General features: G+C 43.2%; 1 protein-coding gene across 2 annotated transcripts in view; it reads right to left on the bottom strand.

Moving 5' to 3' along the window:
* The window catches only part of MITF (microphthalmia-associated transcription factor), a 226,764-nt gene extending 209,897 nt beyond the window's left edge, over window positions 1-16,867 (bottom strand). For both annotated transcript variants that reach the window (XM_011971045.1, XM_011971039.1), the window contains exon 1: window positions 16,607-16,867. In XM_011971045.1, coding sequence (XP_011826435.1) covers window positions 16,607-16,710 — 104 coding nt within the window. In that variant the 5' untranslated portion in view covers window positions 16,711-16,867. The remainder of the gene's footprint in view (window positions 1-16,606) is intronic.
* Window positions 16,868-20,808: the final 3,941 nt, after the last annotated feature.

Raw genomic sequence — 20,808 nt, 5'->3', positions numbered from 1 at the left:
CTTGCCACATAAACCCCAAGAATTTGAGAACTGACTATGTGGTTAGAATTTTTTCAGCTATGGAGAATCAAACTGTTGCTTATTTTCTCAACAGTGATAAGGCAATAAGAAAGTCAATACCACCTGCACAGATAAATGTTTCTGTGATGAACCATTTCTTCCATTCTTATGCAAACTTCTAAGTTCTAGTAGCAATGACACCAGCAGTTGCACAAAACAGCAGTAGGCAGAGAGCAATAATCATAGTAGAGGAGGAGGAGAAGCAGTAAGGTGAGTAGCAGCAGCTGGTATCTACTGCACCCTTACTACAGGTAGCATCTCATCACCTTACTGAATCTTCGCAACTATTCAATGAGGTAGGCACTCAGTTGTCCAAGTTAGTCAATGACTAAACTGTAACTGATGAAGGTATCCACATACATGTGGAATATAATGGAAATCTCTCCCCTAAGAAAGATGGATACTATTTGGACTAACCCCCCTTTCTGCTTTTTTTTCCCCTTTATGCTTTCTAGTGACCAGTTAAGCCACAGTTTTCCAGAGAGAAACTGTGTGACGATCAAGAAAAGCAAACTATCATATTAGTGTCGGGGAAAGAAAAAACATTGAAAACTTAGATCCTAGTCTCTAAAATGGCTATATATTGCTATTACCAACAACAACAACAACAACAAAAAACCCATAAGGGTAAAAGATATAAATATTTTGAGGCTCAAGAATATAGGGCCTTATGGCTTATATTGGATAAAGATAACTATATAAACAGGCTGCCAAGTCAAGTGGGAAAAGATAAGGTAGGAAGTGACTATGGCCAAGGCTGAAATATGACCTTTAGGAATTAGAGATGTCTATGTTGAGACAGCAATGCTACACAGCCTTGGTATTGTGTAACCCCAATTAGTGTATCTCATTATTTATTCCTCCACCTAGCTATAGTCTACAATTATGATGAAAGGAAACATGTTGATAAAGATAAAAATTGTTCTGGCAATAAAAGTAACACCATGCTTGTAAATAGCATGTGCCAGCCTTAAATATTGTCCTCTTAGGCATCCCACCTTTCACCACTATTTGACCTGTATCAACTCCCAAAAATCTTAATGCTGATTACCTAACTTAAAGGCTATTTAGCCTCCTCCCTCCCTTACCCTCCTCCTCCCCATTGTTCTATGGATCTTCTCCCCGCAGCTCCGACACTGATTGCCTTTGAGTCATTTTTTTTCTTTATTAAGGTGTTTAAAACTAGAAATTCAAGTGAAAAACCTTGTTGATGTTGTGAATACATAGGTAATCAGAATGAGGGAACTAAAAGCCAAGCTTTGAGCTGAGCACTCTACCCATGTATTTCTTTTAATCTGTACAATTATCCTGTCACTTAGATCACATTATTATGCACTGTCCTCTTTCAGCCTCTGCATTAGTCCATTCTCACACTGCTACCAAAAAAAAACAAAAAAAAACAAAAAAAAAACCCTGAGACTGGGTAATTTATTTCCAAAACAAAGAGAGATTTAATTGGTTCACTGTTCTGCAGGCTGTACAAGAAGCATGATGCTGACATCTGTTCAGCTTCTGGGTTGGCCTCAGGAAACTTACAATCATGGCAGAAGGCAAAGTGGGAACGAGGCATCTCACATGGTGGAAGCAGGAGCAAGAGAGAGTGACAGGGGGCCAGGCACAGTGGCTCACACCTGTAATCCCAATACTTTGGCCAGCCAAGGGGAACGGATTTCGAGACCAGCCTGGCCAACATGGCATGATGGTGTGCACCTGTAATTCCAGCTACTTGGGAGTCTGAGGCAGGAGAATCACTTGAACCCAGGAGGCAGAGGTTGCAGTGAGCCTAGATCACACCACTGCACTGCAGCCTCGGTGACAAGAGTGACACTCTGTCTCAAAAAAAAAAAAGAGAGAGAGAGAGACTAACAGGGGTAGTGCCACACTTTTAAACAACCAGATCTCATGAGAACCATGAGAACTCACTACCACAAGAACAGCACCAAGGGGGTGTTGCTAAACCATTCATGAGAAACCACCTCCATGATCCAATCACCTCCCACCAGGCCTCACCTGCAACATTGAGGATTACAATTTGACATGAGATTTGGTGGGGACACAGATTCAAACCATATCATTCTACCCCTAATCTCCCGAATCACATATCCTTCTTCTTTCTCACATTGCAAAATACAATCATGGCTTCCCAACAGTCCCAAATTCTTAACTTATTCCAGCATTAACTCAAAGTCCAAAGTCCAAAGTATCATATGAGATAAGGCTAGTCTCTTCTGCCTATGAGTCTGTAAAACAAAAAAACAAGTTAGTTACTTCCAAGATACAATGGGGGCATAGGCATTGGGTAAATTTTCCTGTTCAAAAAGGGAGAAAATGGCCAAAAGAAAGGGACTATGGGCTCCATGCAAGTCCACAACCCAGCAGGGCAGTCATTAAATGTTAAAGCTCCAAAATAATCTCCTTTGACTCTATGTCTCACATCCAGGGCTCACTAGTGCAAGAGGTGTAATCCCAAGGCCTTGGGCAGCTCCACCCCTTTGGCTTTTCAGGGTTCAGCCCCCACAGCTGCTCTCAAGGCCTGGCCTTGACTGCCTGTGGCTTTTCCAGGCTGAGAGTGCAAGTTGCCAGTTACCATTCTGGGGTCTGGAGGATAGTGGTGCTTTTCTCACAGCTCCACTAGGTAGTGCCCCAGTGGGGACTCTGTGTAGGGGCTCCAGCCCCACATTTCCCTTCTGCATTGCTCTAGTAGAGTTTCTTTATGAGGGCTCTGCCCCTGCAGCAGGCTTCTCCCTGGGCATCCAAGTTTTTCCATACATTCTCCGAAATCTAGGTGGAGGCTCCCAAGCGCCAACTCTTGCACTCTGTGCACTTACAGGCTTACTACCACATGGAAGCCACCAAGGCTTACAGCTTGTACCCACTGAAGCAGTGGCCCGAGCAGTACCTGGGCCCCTATGAGCCATAGCTGGAGCTGGAGCAACCAGGATGTGGAGAGCAGTGTCCCAATGCTACACAGGACAGCAGAGCCCTGGGCCTGGCCCAGGAAACCACTCAGTCCCCCTAGGTTTCTGGGCCTATGATGGGAGGGTCTGCGGCAAAGTTCTCTGAAATGCCTTGGAGGCCTTCTCCCCATTGTCTTGGATATTAGCACTTGGCCCCTTTTTACTTAAGCAAATTTCTGTAGCCTGCTTGAATTACTCCCCAGAAAATGGGCTTTTCTTTTCTACCACATGGCCGGGCTGCAAATTTTCCAAACTTTTATGCTCTGCTTCCCCTTTAAATGTAAGTTCAACTTTAGGTAATTTCTTCGCTCACACATATAAACATAGGTTGTTAGGAACAGTCAGGCTACATCTTGAATACTACGCTGCTTAGAAATTTCTTCTGCCAGTTACCCTAAATTATCACTCTCAAGTTCAAAGTTCCACAGATCCCTGTGGCAGGGGCACAATGCAGCCAACCTCTTTGCTAACACATAACAAAAGTGACCTTTATTCCAGTTCCCAGTGAGTTCCTCATTTCCATCTGAGACCTCCTCAGCCTGGAGTTCACTGTCCAGATCATGACCAGCATTTTGTTCACAACCATTTAATCAGTCTCTAGGAAATTCCAAACTTTCCCTCATCTTCTTGTCTTCTTCTGAGCCCCCCAAATTCTTCCAACCTCTGCCTGTTACCCAGTTCCAAAGTTGCTTCCACATTTTCAGGTATCTTTATAGCAATGCCCCATTTCTTGGTACCAATTTTCTGTATTAGTCCACATTGCTATAAAGAAATACATGAGGCTGGGTAACTTATAAAGAAAAGAGGTTGAATTCGCTCATGGTTCCCTGGGCTGATTAAATCATGGTGCTTCATGGTTCCACAGAAAGCATGATGCTGGCATCTGCTCAGCTTCAGGGGAGGCCTCAGGAAACGTGGAATCATGGCAGAAGGCAAAAGGGGAGTGAGGCATCTCACATGGTGGGAGCAGCAGCAAGAGAGAATGACAGGGGAGGTGCTACACACTTTTTAAATGACCAGATCTCATAAGGACTCATTATTATGAGAATAGCACCAAGGGGATGGTGCTAAACCATTCATGAGAAACTGCCTCCATGACCCAATCACCTCCCACCAGGCCTCACCTGCAACACTGAGGATTACAATTTGACATGAGATTTGGTGGAGACACAGATCCAAACCACATCAGCCTCTGTTGAAACAGAGGCCACAAGAAAAATTTGCCCAAAGATATATATATATAGCCAGTAATGACCAAATTGGAATTTAAGTTCAAATCGGTCTTACTTTGAAATTTAGACTTATTAGACTGGTTAGAAATCTTAACCAGTTTACAACAAGAACAGATCAGGGCTTTTTCTCTAAAGAATGTCAACATGAAGAAAAAAAAAAAATCAAAATGCTTGGGTCTAAGTGGATGAAACACAGGGGTAGGCTGAATTTTCTGGTAAATAATGAATCCAGAAATTTTCTTTTGGCTTGTGTTACATGACATTGGCCTTGCCCTTCCCTCTCACAGTCTGTACCTCACGATCAGAGAAGTGAACAGCTTGGTAAGATTCAGAACAAGGGGAACGATTCCATTATGTCAGGACATCCTCATTTGTGACAAAACAGATGCTGGCTGGTCACATCCATTCCACCTCTCTGTTTTGGAAGCTCCCACACTCTACAAACTGTCTGGAATTCATTAAGATGGGAAAACAGGCTGACAGTAGTATTTCAAATTTTATTCAGCAGAAGTTTTGTGAAAAACAATTTGGTCATGTGGACATGCCCAAAACCACCATCAGCCTGTTTCTCAACCAAATCTTTCAGTCAAGTGACTGCAGTATGCTTCAAGTTTCACACTTTCAGAGTGTAGATTAAAATACAACCCCTTTTTGAGATTTGGGCCAGGGCTCCTTATGGCAGTAAAGCTAGGTTAACTCTAAGTCACTCAGAGATCACATTATACAACCAAGAATCCTATCCATGGAAGGCTTGGTTAGCCCCATCTTTAGACTTTTCTGTTATTTAACCAATAAATTCATTTTCTGATTAAACATGGTAAATAGGGGCATTCTGTCACCCAAGCCTATATATTATTTATATCCCATCTCTATGCAATGCTTTCTATCCCAAGTCCATTGAGCAAATCACCCCCTGAACACCATCACCACCAACTGCCACGATTTTCAAAGTGTTGATTCCCAGACCAATAGTTTCAGCATCACTTAGAAACATGTTAGAAATGCAAATTCTCAGACCCTACCCCAGACCTTCCAAACAGAAACTGTTGGAGTGTGTCCCTGCAAATCTGTTTCAACAAGCCCTATAGGGAATGCTGATGCACACTCGAGTTTGAGAACCATTGCCCTAATGATTTTACCACAAATCTCATGTCTCCATATTAAATACTGTTGTATTGCTATTTTGGAATGAAAAATTCCCCAGATCAGAATACATTTAGTTTAAAAAAAAAAAAAAAAAATGGAGTGTCACTTGTATTGTCAGGCCAGAGACAATCATTGGTAATCATTACTCAATGGTCTTTAAAAAGGAAAAAAAAAAAAAAGGAAAGCTCTACAGTTTCCTCTAGAAAGTTAGTTATCAGATCTACATTACTGATGTGGTAGTACCCAAGAAAATCCTGGGACTCACTTTGAACAATGTGCACCCCCGTGAAACCAATCCCTGTGACAAGGACATGTAGCCAGGCCTGCATCAGCTTCTCCACTCCTGGAGGCATGAAATTTACTCGTTTAGAAAGATATCAGGTATATGAACCCAAAAGTGAGAAAGAGGGGTAACACTAGGGAGAGACTACCTCAGGACAGCAGACTGACATGTGGTATCATTGACTCCCAAAAACAAACCCCAATTAATTGTCCTTGTGATTTAGCTCCCTGCCGCTACATCATGCACTTTAGTGATTTTGATACTATGACCAAGTAAGCACCATCAAACTCTCTCATTTATTACTGAATCAACAATTTAAAGCTTCCATATATAATCAGTATTGTTAGAATCACCTTCCAAAATCCTATCATTTAGCATTTACTCATCTCGCATTTGCCTAGATAAAAAATATTATTAGTGTGTACCTACCCAAAGACTAGTGGAAAAATTACCATGCTAAGATGATTCAAGGTGCAGTTCCAAAAAGTCTACACACCGATTGTTTAATACACCGTAAGCCAGTGACCGACCTCTTACAAGTTATCCTCCAAGCATACTTCTTTGCAGCAAATGGACAAATCTTTATTTGGAATGTGACCAGGAATCATGCCAGTTGCTTATATTTTTAGGTACTGCTTCACATAAGCTATTGTAAAGTCTTCATTTAAAAATAAATAAATGGAATTTTCAAGAATGCATATTTGGGGTCACCCTCTTCCCTTGAAAGTAAATGACCTTAACTGGCCAACACTATGTTAATGTTTATTCTAGGCACTCTCTGCCAAAAGCATTATGAATTAGTTACAAAGAGTTCTTATTGGCTGAGGTGCCAGGATCCTAAATTTAGATGGTGCAACTATGCAGGCTCACTAATACAACAGAGCAAAACTAATACTGAAATAATACCTTTCCACCTTTTGCTGAAAAAATTCAAATGCTAAAAACAAAACAAAACAATGACAAAAATAAACCTAGTCCTTTTGATGGAAGGGAATGTTACAATTTGACCAATGACATACTTGTGTGTTGGTTCATTAACTCAGTTTTAGAGCACTATCGCTACGAATTTAGGACACACTGCAGGCAAGAGGTACAGTGTGGCTGCATCTCAGTGAGGTTCTCTGGTAGCCTTCACCAGGATTGAGCTAGGTCCTGAGTTATACAAGGAAATCATCTTTAGGATTTCCATGAGCATTTCCTTTCACCGAATTTCAAATATCCAGCTGTAAAAATAAAACTTACGTTTTTGAAAAACATGCTTCCTAGAACCAGTTAGTATTTAGGAACATTTTATGGTAAAGGTACCAAAGTAAATATAGCATTCCTGTCTGTCATTTCATAATTTCATATATAACCACAGCCACCAGGCTAAGTGAAACCTCTCTGCCTCAAGTCTTCTTTCCACTGAGGCAAGTCAACCTTCCCAGAAGGAAACCTACTCTACAAATATAAGCTATGCTTTCTCCCAACAGTGGGGACAACCACTTTTCCAATGATGCCCTTAATCACATGGGAAAACTGATGAATGTGTGTGAATGAGTCAGCAAGTTACCCCACTTTGGAGAACAGGCAAGGGTGGGGAGGGTGAAGACCACAGATGCCGTCCTGAAATTGCTCAATGAGGCACAATTTCTTATGTGACAGGATTCTACCAGTGCCCTCTACAGGGCATGCATTTAGATTTAAAATATTTGCTCTCACACAACCCAGGATTTTTCCTTTTGAAAGTCATCACTCTGGCCGGGCATTGTGGCTCATGCCTGTAACCCTAGCACTTTGGGAGCCCAAGGCAGGTGGATCATCTGAGGTCAAGGGTTCGAGACCAGCCTAGCCAACATGGTGAAATTTCACCTCTACTAAAAATACAAAAAAGTTAATCAAGCACGATGGTACACATCTGTAATTCCAGCTACTTGGGAGGCTGAGGCTGGACTACCGCTTGAACCTGCACAGAGGTTGCAGTGGGCCAAGATCATGCCACTGCACTCCAGCCTGGGCAAAAGAGTGAGAAAGAAAAGAAAAGAGGAAAAAGGAAAAGGAAAGAAAAGAAAAGAAAAAAGAAAAGAAAAAGGAAGGAAGGAAGGAAGGAAGGAAGGAAGGAAAGAAAGAAATCATTCCGTGGGTACTTGAATCAAAGAACACAGTTACTAAAATCCAAATGCTTTGAAGATTGTTTTTAAAGAGGTCAAATTAAATACACGCCATTTCCTGTGGATGTCAAAGTTGGTGAACACTGGAGGTGGTATGTGGGAGGAGAGCTTCTTCTTTTTTGTTTCTGCACCAACACTGACATTTTCACAACAGAGTGGACAGGAAGCATGATCTCAGGACTGAAACTCAGGACTAGGAGTCAGGAGTTCTACACTGGTTATTTGTTCGTGATGGGCGTGTATGTTTTGTGAAATCAATCTCAGGCTTTCCTTTTCAATCTTCAATTACTTGGGCCTCTCCTTAACACCAAAAAAAGTAATTAAAAGTCCAGCCCCAAAAAACTATGGTCAGACATGAATTATGTCAGGACAACAACAGTCAGGAGAACAAGGGATGACATCAAGTAGGATGATCCTAGAGGAAAGAAAGGATAATAAAAATAACAAGACCCATCTCCTCTTTTAGTCCAGGGTTAGGTTTATAAAGACAAGCATGAATCTCTGACTCACTCAACATTAGGAAAACATTTAAGACTCAGTTATAAACATTTATAACAAAGATTAATGTCTGTGTTTCTTTTTCCACTATTCATATATTAACTTCAGTCCTATGGGTAGCCCTGAACACCTACTAAGCCTCAAGTCTAATATTAGCTGCTTTACAAACATTACCTTTTATCTTCACAGCAGCCTTGCAAGGTAGCAACTGTTCCATTTTATAGAAGAGGGAATTGGAGTTCAGAAAGGTTGGATAACTTGACCGAAGTCACAGAACTAGTGAGTGGTAGTGTCTGGATTTGTGCCTTTATGTCAGATATTCAGTCTTGCTTCAAAAGCACTTATTCCAACAGGTCATTCCTGGTCATCCAACCTAATAAAAAGCCCCCTTCTTTCACAGGCACATTCTACCAATAATGCTCTGTTTAATTTGCATAGCAGTTAGCAAAACTCATCTTGCTCATGTATTTGGTTCATTGCTAACTGTGCGCCACCTCCAAGATGTATGCACCATGATAGAATGAACCCATCTGCTTCTCCACCGGAATCCCTATGGCTAGCACAGAGACTGACATTCAGCACCCAGTGCTTGAGAAGCCCCCAGAAATGTCCGCCATTAAAGATAAAAGCTTCATCACTCTGAATCCCGGGACAGGGGTCTCAGGTGAACACTCTAAAGGTATACTTCTTTACTCTTCACAGCATGCATCCAAAGCCACAGGAGGGAAAGATGAAGTGAAGAAATAAGAAAGCCACACTGTAGAAATGGGCTAGAGAAATAAGCTTACCATTGAGAAGCCAAACCTAGTCCTCCTCCCAAGATCATTTGCAATAGAATGGGAGGTGCAGAAATTTTAACAGAGATCCCAGACCTCCTTGTGGGTCTTCTCGACCTCGTTTGTCTCAATAAAGATGCAGACTTAACCCTTGGTATAATTCCTATCCTCGGAGTACACAATGTTCACTAGACTCACAAAAACCTTCTTATAAACTGCAAATTTGCCTTTACAATATCAAAAGCTTGTGGTGACTGCGTTTAGTATCTTTGATCTGTCTTCATGATTATTTTCTCCAAATAATGCATACTTGGAGTGTAGTCAAACATATTTTTATAATTTATTCTGATTAGACAAACCCTCAGCAAAGTACATTTTATACCTCACACACACACACACATACACACACACACACACAAAACAAATGAAACTCTCACTTATTGTCCTTGAAAGATGACAAAAAAAAGTAGCCAAGGATTTTTTTTTTCCTATTATTTATCCTAATACTGCCAGTCCTAAAACAAAGCACTTGGAGGGGGAAATTTAGTAAGTTTGATTTGTCCCAAGATACATTTTTTTACACTGAGGTCCTATTCCTGACAGTAAGCACATGTGATCTGTTCTAAAAAAAGGATATTTTCCACTTCTTGCACAACTGGAGCAGATATAAACATCAGCCTGTGCAAACTGCACTGCAGAACTCAAAGGGAATTCAACATACATCAACTTAAATAAAATCTATAAATAGTAGTAATCGTGAAAAGGAACTCTCCAATAACAAACAAAACCGAGACTGAGAATCCCACTTTAATCAAGCATTCCATCTAATCATACCACAAAACGAATCTACATAGTTAGATTTGAACATCTGCAAGTTGAGGCACCTCAATCTTGTCTACTTTGCTTTGGATGCATGATTCTATACATGTTTTAGTTATTCTTAAGAGGAGGGTAAAAACTGCTATCATATTAAAATTCTACTAGAAAAGGAGGAATTAATCTCATTTGCTAACAGTGCTAGGTGCTATGCTAAACATATTTATACATTTTTGCTTAGTTTTAAAAGTTCTACATGCAGGGCATGGTGGCTCACGCCTGTAATCCCAGCACTTTGGGAGGCCGAGGCGGGTGGATCACAAGGTCAGGAGATCGAGACCACGGTGAAACCCTGTCTCTACTAAAAATACAAAAAATTAGCTGAGCGCGGTGGCAGGCGCCTGTAGTCCCAGCTACTCAGGAGGCTGAGGCAGGAGAATGGCGTGAACCCGGGAGGCGGAGCTTGCAGTGAGCCGAGATTGCGCCACTGCACTCCAGCCTGGGGGACAGAGCGAGACTCTGTCTCAAACAAAAAAAAAAAAAAAAAAAAAAGTTCTACCAACCCTAAGAGGGTGGGTTCTATTGATCTCATTTTACAGCTTAAAGAAATTGAGACTCCAAGAAATTAAGTATCTTGAACACAGATGTAGTGGTTAACTGGCAAAGCAGTGACCACAGACAGCACTTAAGCAGGGCTCCCTCTAAACTTGTCCACATGCATTGCAGCCTCTCTGCCACCATGAGGTATCATCAGGTGCCTAGAGACCACAAACAAGAGCTTAAAGAAAGGTTAGAAGTTTAAAAGGCAAACGGAAACCCTAAACGTCTACTTTAGGATCATGCCCTCCAAGGTGTCTAACATTTTATTTAATAGTGTAGAGAAACACACTTGACTATTGTTTCACCTTGAAGGCCAAACTCAAACACTCCTATTTGTCCACAAAACTGCCTCCCCAGATCCCCTTCCTCTATTAAATGCCCCCAATTGCTGATGCCCACCCCGCCACAGGGACCACACTCTGCCTTGTATAATTAGCTGGATCCATGAGTTCTCTCTCCATCACCACACAGGGAGGGCACAGTATGATGTATCTTTGAATTTTGCACGATCAACCAGGCATAGTACAGACTAGAGGACACGAGCATGTGGTTACAGTTATATGGCCTCAGTTTAAATCCAGGCCCCACTGACTTGGCATACCTCAGTTTTCTTCTCTGTAGAATGAGAATAATAAACTAATACATACACCCAGGGTTGAATTAACAGAGTTAATATTCAGAATAGTGCCTGGCACATAGGAAGCACTAGATAAGTGTTGTTTTTAAAATTATAATTAATATCATTACTGTTTTTATTTATTATGATCACCTCATGCAGATTTCACAAAGATTAAGTATGTTATACACACATAGAAACACTTAGAACGGGCTCACATGTAGTACATACTCAATAAATGTGACCCATCGTTATTAGTTATTAATGTGCACATACTAGGACTCAATAAATATGTGTTGAACATGAATTTTTATAGATACACTAATGTCACAATTGTCAGTTTTTTTAACTAGTATAAAAGAATTGTTATGATTAAATGAAAACTATAAAGTGCAAAATATTTATCTGAACACTTCATTAGAAGAAAAGCAAAAAAGGAATTTACTAACATTGAAAGAACTGTACTGCATAATAACGCTTGCCTTAGAGAAGACAACCACAGTCAAGCAAATGCAAACACCTTCCAAAATGCCAGGCTCACTGCTAGGTAATAAAGAAAATAACAACAAGAACATCTGCTAACATTTACTGAGCACTTACTATGTGTCAGGCGCCATGATAATATTTTTCCCACAGTCAATGTAACACTCACATTCTTGAGACTCCTGGAGGCAGGCCCCTATTTGCCAGATGAGGAAACTGAACCTAGACGTCACCCAGCCTGCCCGAGGTTACCCAGTTAGTTAGGGACAGACACTGATGCCAGAACAAGGCTCTTTATCTCTATGCTAGTGGTTCCCTGCAGATTGGACAGACCAAAAAAAAAATAAAAAATCAAGAAAACGCTCAGAAATCAAAAAACGATTGACAGTTTTGTTTTGCCAAGAATGGATTATTATGTCATCAAAGAAAGGGCATTTTTTAATATGAAGACAGGAGAAAAACATCTCAGCATAAGTCCAAGAAATGGCAGCAGCCTTATACCCAAATATATGTAGGTATGTGACACAACAGTCTTTGTCTTTCTCATTTCACCCCGAACCTTTAAAAGTTCACACACCTTTGTGAATCAGCACTTGGGGATCACTGCTATATCCTGTATTGCCATGATAAACCTAATACTCACTTTCATTCCCATTTCTAATTTGCAGAAAATGTAATAACAGCTGTCTAAATAGTACTAAAGATTTAAGAAGAAATTGGAATTAAATTAAGACAACTGTGAAGTCTGTCCAGGAAAAGGACATTAACAACTACAAAGCCATGTGCACTGAGTAAACCAAGCAAAAGGACTATGAGCCTGAAAGATGCTACTATGTTTTAAAATGTTTTTAGGTCCAAAAGACCTGTAGAGACTTCCTCTGCTCCCAGGAGCTCATTCAACAGTTTCACATTTGTTTCCCTGCCATGACTATGCCTATGTGAATTCTGGGCTCACTCTAGACATTCAGCGCTTTTCCTCTGCCCCCCACCATTCAGATCTCGTTCCCAGGAGAACACACGAAGGTTTCTCAAACCTTATTGGAGGAAACAGCGTGCAAACAATTCATTAAAACCTTTTCCCATAGTGTGTGTCTTCCCATGACACAGCCTTAACCACCAACATGACCAAAATGAGATTCACATAATCTAAATCCAGCAACTTCAGATTCCTAAAGGCAAGGATGTCTGGGTTAGAAATGAAACATGTCCTTCCTCATGAAAGATCTGAATATCTGAGGTAAGCCCCAATGAACAATATATAAATTCCTCTTTGGAGAAAGTCTAGTAAGTATCTATTTTAAAGGAAACACAATATTCATTGCAAAAACAAAAACCAAATGCCTTACCTTGAGGGGTTATGGTATTAAGGAAGAAAGCAACACATACTCAAACAAATGTTTATTGTGTCGCGCATTGTTCTAAACCAGTGGTTCTCAAATGGGGGTGACTTTGCCCTCCACGGGACCTCTGACAATGTCCAGAGACGTTTTTGGTTGCCATAATTGATAGAGGCAGCAGTACTGGCCTCTAATAGGAAGAGGCCAGGGATGCTGCTGGACATCCTGCAATGCATAAAACCCTCCACAACAAGGAATTATCTGGCCCAAAATATCAATAGCACTGAGGTTGAGAAACTTTGTTCTAGGCTCTGGGGACACAAGAGTGAGCAAGGAACAAACAGAAAACCCTGTTCCCTTGGAGTTTGCAGTCTAGCGTGGAGAAACATATACTAAACATAACATATCGGAAAATTATACAGTAGATTATAATACAAGCCCTATGGGAAAAAATATATAGCTGGACAAGGAAGACAGAGACCTTGAAGGAATGGCAATTGCAAATGCTGTGGTCAAAAAGGGTCACACTATCAGTGTGATGGGAATGATGTTTAAAGAAAGAACTGTAAAGAAAATAACAAGAACAACATCTGCTAACATTTCCTGAGCACTTACTATGTGCCAGGCACCATGCCAATATTTTCCCACAGTCAATGTCACACTTAATGTTCTTAAGACTCCTGGAGGCAGGCACCTACTGGTTGGTGGAGGAGTGAGGACTGGGGCTGTCTGGGCAAAGGATGGTCAAGGCAAGTGCAATATACAAATGCCCAGTGGTGGAAGGGCCTGGGGTATTCCAAAAACAGTGAGGCGATCAGCCTGGCTGCAGCAGAGGGAGGTAGGAGGCAAGCAACAAGAGAGAAGGTCAGGGCTGACATCTTAAGAACCTCGAATTTTACTGGGAGAAACTAGGAGCCATTGGCAGGTTCTGAGCAGAGAACGACAGGATCTGACTTGATGTTCAACACAGGGTTGCTCGACTTCAGCACTATTAACAATTTGGGACCTGATAATCCTTTGTTGTGGGGGCTGTCCTGTGCACTGTAAGATGTTTAGCAGCATCCTTGGCCTCCACCTACTAGAGATGGATAATGATCCCTTCCATTGTAACAATCACAAATGTCTCCAGACACTGTCAAATGACCCCAGGGGGCAAAATCGCCTCCAATTGAGAACCACTTTTAACAGGAACATTGTGGCTACTATACTGAAAATTCACTAAATGTGGATATTGCAGTTTAAAAGACTACTGCAATAATCCAGGCAAGGGCTGATGGTGGCTTGGACCAAAGCAGTAGCAGAGGAGTTGGTAAGAAGCGGGCAGATTCTGGACATATTTTCAACTCTAACAACTCTGGACAAGCCAGAGAAGACAGTTGATAGGCAGAACGGCTACAGCAGTCTTAACATATCAATTTCAACTTTTTCCAACAAAGACTTATAAGAAGTGAGGTGCCCCAGCAAAGACATAAGACAAAAAGCAATGAGAGAGAAGGCCCTGAACAATGTGTAGCCCTTTTAAGTCACACAACAGATGTCGACGACAATACCTTAGACAACTGTGGAAAACAGTATAGAGAAATGTTGCCAACTCCATATATTTATTCACAGATTTTATTTAACTGGTTTATTTCAAAGAGCATGTGTGTGCTCCATATACAAGTTTTACAACAACTTTTTTAATTTAGCCTTCCTTTCCCTGCTGGTTCAGGCCCACACCTGTTTCTAGCATTAACGTGTGAAGCCATTTCTTCCCACATACCCACATTTTTCCTTACACGTGCCTGCTAGCTAGCTACTGAGGACGTTCACCCTTACAAGTCTTTTTTGCTGACTCTGAAAAAGAACAGGCCCAAATCGTCCAACATGAGTTTCACGGCACTCATTTGGGTTTTTCCAGATGGTATTTTCCTCGCTCTCTCAAACTGATTTAATGTTATGTATCAGCTACCATCAGAAATGTTCCAAACAGTCCGGTTAATTTATTTCTTTCAGGATTCCACACACACACTCATTCCCTCATTCTGGCCGTGTAAGCATTTGCTTATAGAAGCAAAAGCAGAGACTGCCCAGTAAAACACTGGTCCCTTCAGCCGAATGCAGATAAAGCCCTGATGAGCATAACCAACAATACCCTTCACACAATATTACTCAAAACCCCCAGCCCCCAACACACACAATCTATGCTCACACACAAAACAGCCATTATGAGGAAAAACCACCAACTAAAGGCTGGTTTTATACGTCGAACTGCTTAGGCGGTTTCCTTCCAATCTGCCATGAAGCATCTACAAAGAGGCTTCTTCAGCAATGGCAGTCAGTAGGTCCGCTGTTCCCAGATTTTCTTCCCCAACTGGGATAAAGAGTCCTGCCACAGCCCTGAAGGAAATAAACCTGGTTGCACTTTCCACTAGAAAAAGAACCAGCCCAGTGCTCGCCAGAGGCCAAGATTACACCACCTGGCTCCTCATTCAGTTGCCCTGCTCCACTCACCCTCATTTCAGGACCCTCTCCCACTCTGCCGGCCAGACCCAATCACCCAGGCTCCACCCACAGCGAAGGGCAGGGCAGCAAGGTACAGCCGGGTGCAGAAGTCCTGCTGGATCCTTCCAATGATAACCTTATCCCAGCTCACAGCTTAGAGGGGTGTAAAGAAACCCTTCTCTGCTATTCCAGCCTCCATTGACCATGTCCCTTTTAGTAACCACCGTAAATGAGAAGTACGAGGTGTCCAGAGTGCCAGCCGGACAGACAGAACGGAAGACACCCAATCCATTTCGACAGACAAGTGGGAATGGAGGCAGCAAAAAGGGTGGCTCAAAGGAAGTGGGCACTAGAGGGGATGGGGCATCACAGCAGTGGATGTCTTCACTCCTCTCCTGAAAAGTTTTTGAAGTCCCCAGCGAATTAAACACGTGTCTCTGCCAAGCGGGGTACACTCCCAGTAACCCCCAAGACCAAGGCTCATTTCACCTCTGCAGGGAAGGCCTGGATTTGAATGGGATTTCCAGGGAGTTTAACTTGGACTAGGGGACACGCCCACCGCTGCCCTGGCCCCTGCCGCGCCCGCTTGCAGCGTTCTGGAGGTGAGAGGCGAAACCCAGAGAAACCTCACCTGCAGGAGCCCAGGGACTAATTTCCCCACAGGGACCGGACTCCCAAGAGGTGACTCCAAGCTAACTAATTGCTTCCCTCCAATGTCGCATCCTAACCCACCCAAAGCTCTCGCTCTCCGAGCCCTCAACCCGCTGGGATCTTCAGAAAGGGGGTTCACTAGAACTTTCTCCCCCATCCCACCGGGACAGCGTCCCGGCCCGACGCTCCTCCTCCCCCACATCGCGCCAGATCGTTCCCCAGCCCCCACTCAGTCTCAGCAGCTGGCATCCCCAGCCGAGGGTCCCTGCGCCTGGACGCTTCGTCCCCGACGACCCACAGCGCCCTCCGAAGTGCGCTCCATCCGAGCCTCCTAAAGGCGCACTTGGGCCGAGCGGGCGCGGCCCCCAACTGCGGGGGGCAGTTCGCCCTCTGCCCCGGGGCAAGGGCACTGGGTCCTTGTCCCAGAGCTCCCGCGATCCGCTCTCCTCGCCCCAGAGTGGCAGACGCAGTGGCCCCCAGCCGCCTGCTGCGCCTCTGTCCAGCTGTCAGCACTCACCTGCTCTTCAGCGGTTGACTTTTGAGTTCGTAATAGGTTTTGGGCTCTTCATGAAACTCCTCCCCGACTTCGAAATCCGGCACGATCCCCGATTCCGACTGCATGGCTCCTGCTTCCCGTCCTTCCACTACTGGAAAGTGAGAACAGAGCCCGGGGGCGGACGGAAGGTAGCTGGGCCTGGGTCCCTCGAGCCGTGCGCCCCCGCGCAGCGCCGAGCTCTGCCCGCTCGCCGGCTCGCGGCCGCCCGCCCCAGCGCGGGGAGTTTACACTCGTACCGGCGCGGCCCCCAACTGCGGGGGGCAGTTCGCCCTCTGCCCCGGGGCAAGGGCACTGGGTCCTTGTCCCAGAGCTCCCGCGATCCGCTCTCCTCGCCCCAGAGTGGCAGACGCAGTGGCCCCCAGCCGCCTGCTGCGCCTCTGTCCAGCTGTCAGCACTCACCTGCTCTTCAGCGGTTGACTTTTGAGTTCGTAATAGGTTTTGGGCTCTTCATGAAACTCCTCCCCGACTTCGAAATCCGGCACGATCCCCGATTCCGACTGCATGGCTCCTGCTTCCCGTCCTTCCACTACTGGAAAGTGAGAACAGAGCCCGGGGGCGGACGGAAGGTAGCTGGGCCTGGGTCCCTCGAGCCGTGCGCCCCCGCGCAGCGCCGAGCTCTGCCCGCTCGCCGGCTCGCGGCCGCCCGCCCCAGCGCGGGGAGTTTACACTCGTACCCGGGCGGGAGGGGCCGGCGGCCGAGCGCCGCCTGGGATCTGTAGTTCGGCCCGGGTGGGGTATTCCCAGCTCGCCTGTGGAGCCTCTACCATAAAAACTACAGCTCCCAGAAGGCTAAGCGGGGGAGAGGCAACGTGGTGGACACCGCTAGTGCAACTCCTGTTTGGATTCATTGTCAATGTCAGCAGCTCCTCTCCCTCCTCTCTCCCCACTTGCTTCAAGGGTACAGAATTGGCTACTTAATATGAATAAGAACGGACACAGACTGCTCTTCCACCGTCACTCCCACCTCTCAGCTCAGACATCTGCGAGGGCACGCCGAGTGCTTATTTTAAAAATAAGATAGTCAAGGGTTTTGGCACGAGAAAGTTTTAGCATTCGAGCCTGTCTTAAAATAAAAGGACTTCCTATCAGCCCGCATGCTTCCCTGGGCTGCTGCGACACATCAACTTGTCCTCGGATTGGAACAACGAGGAAGAACTTTCCTTCGCTTTGTAATGAAAACGTTATTGGAGAAATTGTTCTTGTGCGTTCCTTTTCTAAAGTCTGGACTTTTACAATACTATTCATCAGTTGAATGGCTCTTTCCCCTTTATCCAAGTAGCCACTTCTAATCTAAAGCAGCAATTGAAAGATTCGGTTAATTTAAAAAGGCACAAAGTTACAGACAGCGTCGTTGCTCTCTGCTTTTAATTACTCAGTTGACTGGGAGTTCAAATGAGGTTTTTCCTAGCATTTCAGCACTGAAGATGTACAAGTGTCGACTCCTTCCCGAGCTTCCCGGAATTCACTTCGGGAAGAGAATTTTAAAACTCTCTGTTGTGGCTCATTTGTACTTCTAGTTCCTTTCCTCTGATTAGCTCCAGTAGGACGTGTTCCTTCTTTTTTAAAGTGTTTTGAGGCATCAGGGAGGCAGTATAGAGTTACAGTGGCATTTAAAGGTATAAGACTCAGAGTTGAAATCCCCAGCCCTTCTAAGAAGAGCTGTGCAATCCTGAGAATGTCACTTGGTTCCTAGAAGCCTCCATTTCTTCATCCATAAAAGAAGAGATTGGCAAACCAGTTTTAGAAGATGTTGCAAGGTCAAATGTAAGAGAAAGTGATTTGCAATCTATAAAAACCCTTCTCAGTGGTCATTCTTTAATACGTCTTGAAGTTATTCCTTTCAGATTAACATCTCATCTTGGTGTTTGGCCTTTTAGAATTAATAAACAAAATGACTGTCCTAAGAGAAAACTCTAAAGAGGCTACAGTGACAACTGGGCACCTTCCAGGAGTTACCCCTTTGCATGTCTTGCCTCCCACTGAAACATTTTAATTTCACATCAGAAAAGATCTCCAGTAAGATGGATCGATGTTAGGGCTGGAGTTCTCAAAGAGATTTGGAAAAAGTGCAGAAGGCACACTAGGTTGCAGTAGCAATTACCAATTTTTCAGAATAACAATTGATCCCCAACATACGACTTTTAGGCCCTTCCCTGGAACCATTAAAATAAGTCAGAATACCTGAGAACACACATAAGGAAAGTGGGAGTTTTGTGCTCATAAAAGTGGGATCCTAGATTCCTTAATACATGGACTGTTGGAAATTAGCTGTCAAAAGCAAACAAAGAAAACTTGTTTCCTTCATGTTCTCTGGCAGAGAAAGAAGAAAGATCAAACATGAAGAAAACATGCAGTCTAGACTTCTAATCTCATCTGGGCTCTCAATTATCAGTGTTTGGAATATGGGAGGAGGGGTTGTCATAATAACTTACGGATGTTACAGACATTTAAGGGGTATGGGCCAGAGACACTAAACATCTTGCACAATAACAAACTTTCTTGTCCAAATTTCAGTGGTATGTATCCCCATTGAGAAACACTGGAGGCTGCCTAATCTTTGGGCTCACCAGAAGTTTTTTAATCTGAGGGAAGTTATGGATCCTCTTCTTAGAAAATACAGATAGAAACAAAACTGTGCATAATTTTGTTCAACTGACCCATTGAAGGCTATCACAGACTTTATGTTACAACTGCAGTTTATAACTTCTTTAGATCTGCAATGAAACAGTCTACCCATCACTTATTACATCAAATAGTGACCTTCCAGACCCAAGGGACTGACCTCAAAGGAAAAAAAAAATCAGGAAAACCAAGACCCCTGAATTCATCTCCAACTAAGTAAACCTGGAAGAGAGATCTCCGGGATGCAGACCTCTGAGCTGAGGTTGTCCTGAGGTTCACACAGATAGCTGTTTTTTTTTTTCTCCTATACATTTTCTTCTGGTCTCATCCTACTCCTTGTTCAGGAAAACTTTTCTATTACACATGGCTGGGTTATCCATTACAATGCAGTCTGCTACCCAGTGCATTCTGATTCCTTTAAGACTGGACAGGGGACCTTGACATGACTAGAAGTCCTCCTTAGGACTTCTCTGCTAGGGCAATAGGAGAAGACTGTTTGCTTTTAAAGCCTAGTGCTAGAAGGAAGAAAATCTGGAGCTACTTACCCATGGCCACTTAGGGAAGCTAATCTGAAATGGAAGAGAATGAGATAAGATCAACAAACGAATCAGAGACAAGCAAAGATAAAAAATAAAAAGTATGACAACATTGTTTCACTTCCTTGTTCCAACCATACCTGAAGTCAGATATCCTTGGACTTTTTAGATATATCAACAAAAAAAAAATTCCTTTTTGCTAGAACTACTTTTTTTGTCACTTGCAACCACAAGAGCTTCGCGTAATCACCATAAAAAAAATTTCACTCCTTTAAATGGATGATTTTCTGTGGATTGCTATACCATTAATCCACATAACCAAAAGCTGGCCACCTGATAGATGTCCTCTGTAATCCCTCTTCATTAATGAGTTGAGCCCTAGGATTAGGTACCACTTTGAAAAATAGATGGTAACAGTCAATAGATCCATACATTTAAACTAAATGTATTAAATGTATTAAATCTATTAAAGGTACAAAAGCAATGACTACAGATTATAATTGTTAGTAATATTACATGTATTTATGTAATACATTACTTTTTACATACACTTGTCACATGCATCTCTTATTTGAGCTCACAAAAATCCTTCAGAGATGGATAGGCAAGGGTTCCCAATTTACTCCATACTAAATATGTGCAAGGTATGGGTATGGCAATGTGTTAGGTACCTGGAGTACAAAAATATATTTAACTTCCTCCCTGCCCTCATGAGGCTTACAGTCCACGAGTTAAGTCAAGGCTTGTAACACAATGAGAAACCACACATAAAGCAGCAATGCTAAGCAGCAGATACCCGGTGTATGATTTGTACTCTCATATCCTCTTAGCTCAACAGCTATTTTTGCTGCACCCACTCTGTGCCAGGCACATTGTGCCCTAGGTATGGGGAAATAGCAATGATGACACATATGTGGTCCCTGCATATAGGACATGGTCCTTGACTTTTTAGGAAGAGAAATGGGCAGGATTTAATGGATAACAAGAGCGATAAATAAATACAAG

The sequence above is a fragment of the Mandrillus leucophaeus genome, unplaced genomic scaffold (genome assembly GCF_000951045.1).
Source record: "Mandrillus leucophaeus isolate KB7577 unplaced genomic scaffold, Mleu.le_1.0 Scaffold121, whole genome shotgun sequence".
Lineage (NCBI taxonomy): Eukaryota > Metazoa > Chordata > Mammalia > Primates > Cercopithecidae > Mandrillus > Mandrillus leucophaeus.
Note: the sequence above shows the minus strand (reverse complement) of the source record. Positions and strands in the feature narration are given on the sequence as shown.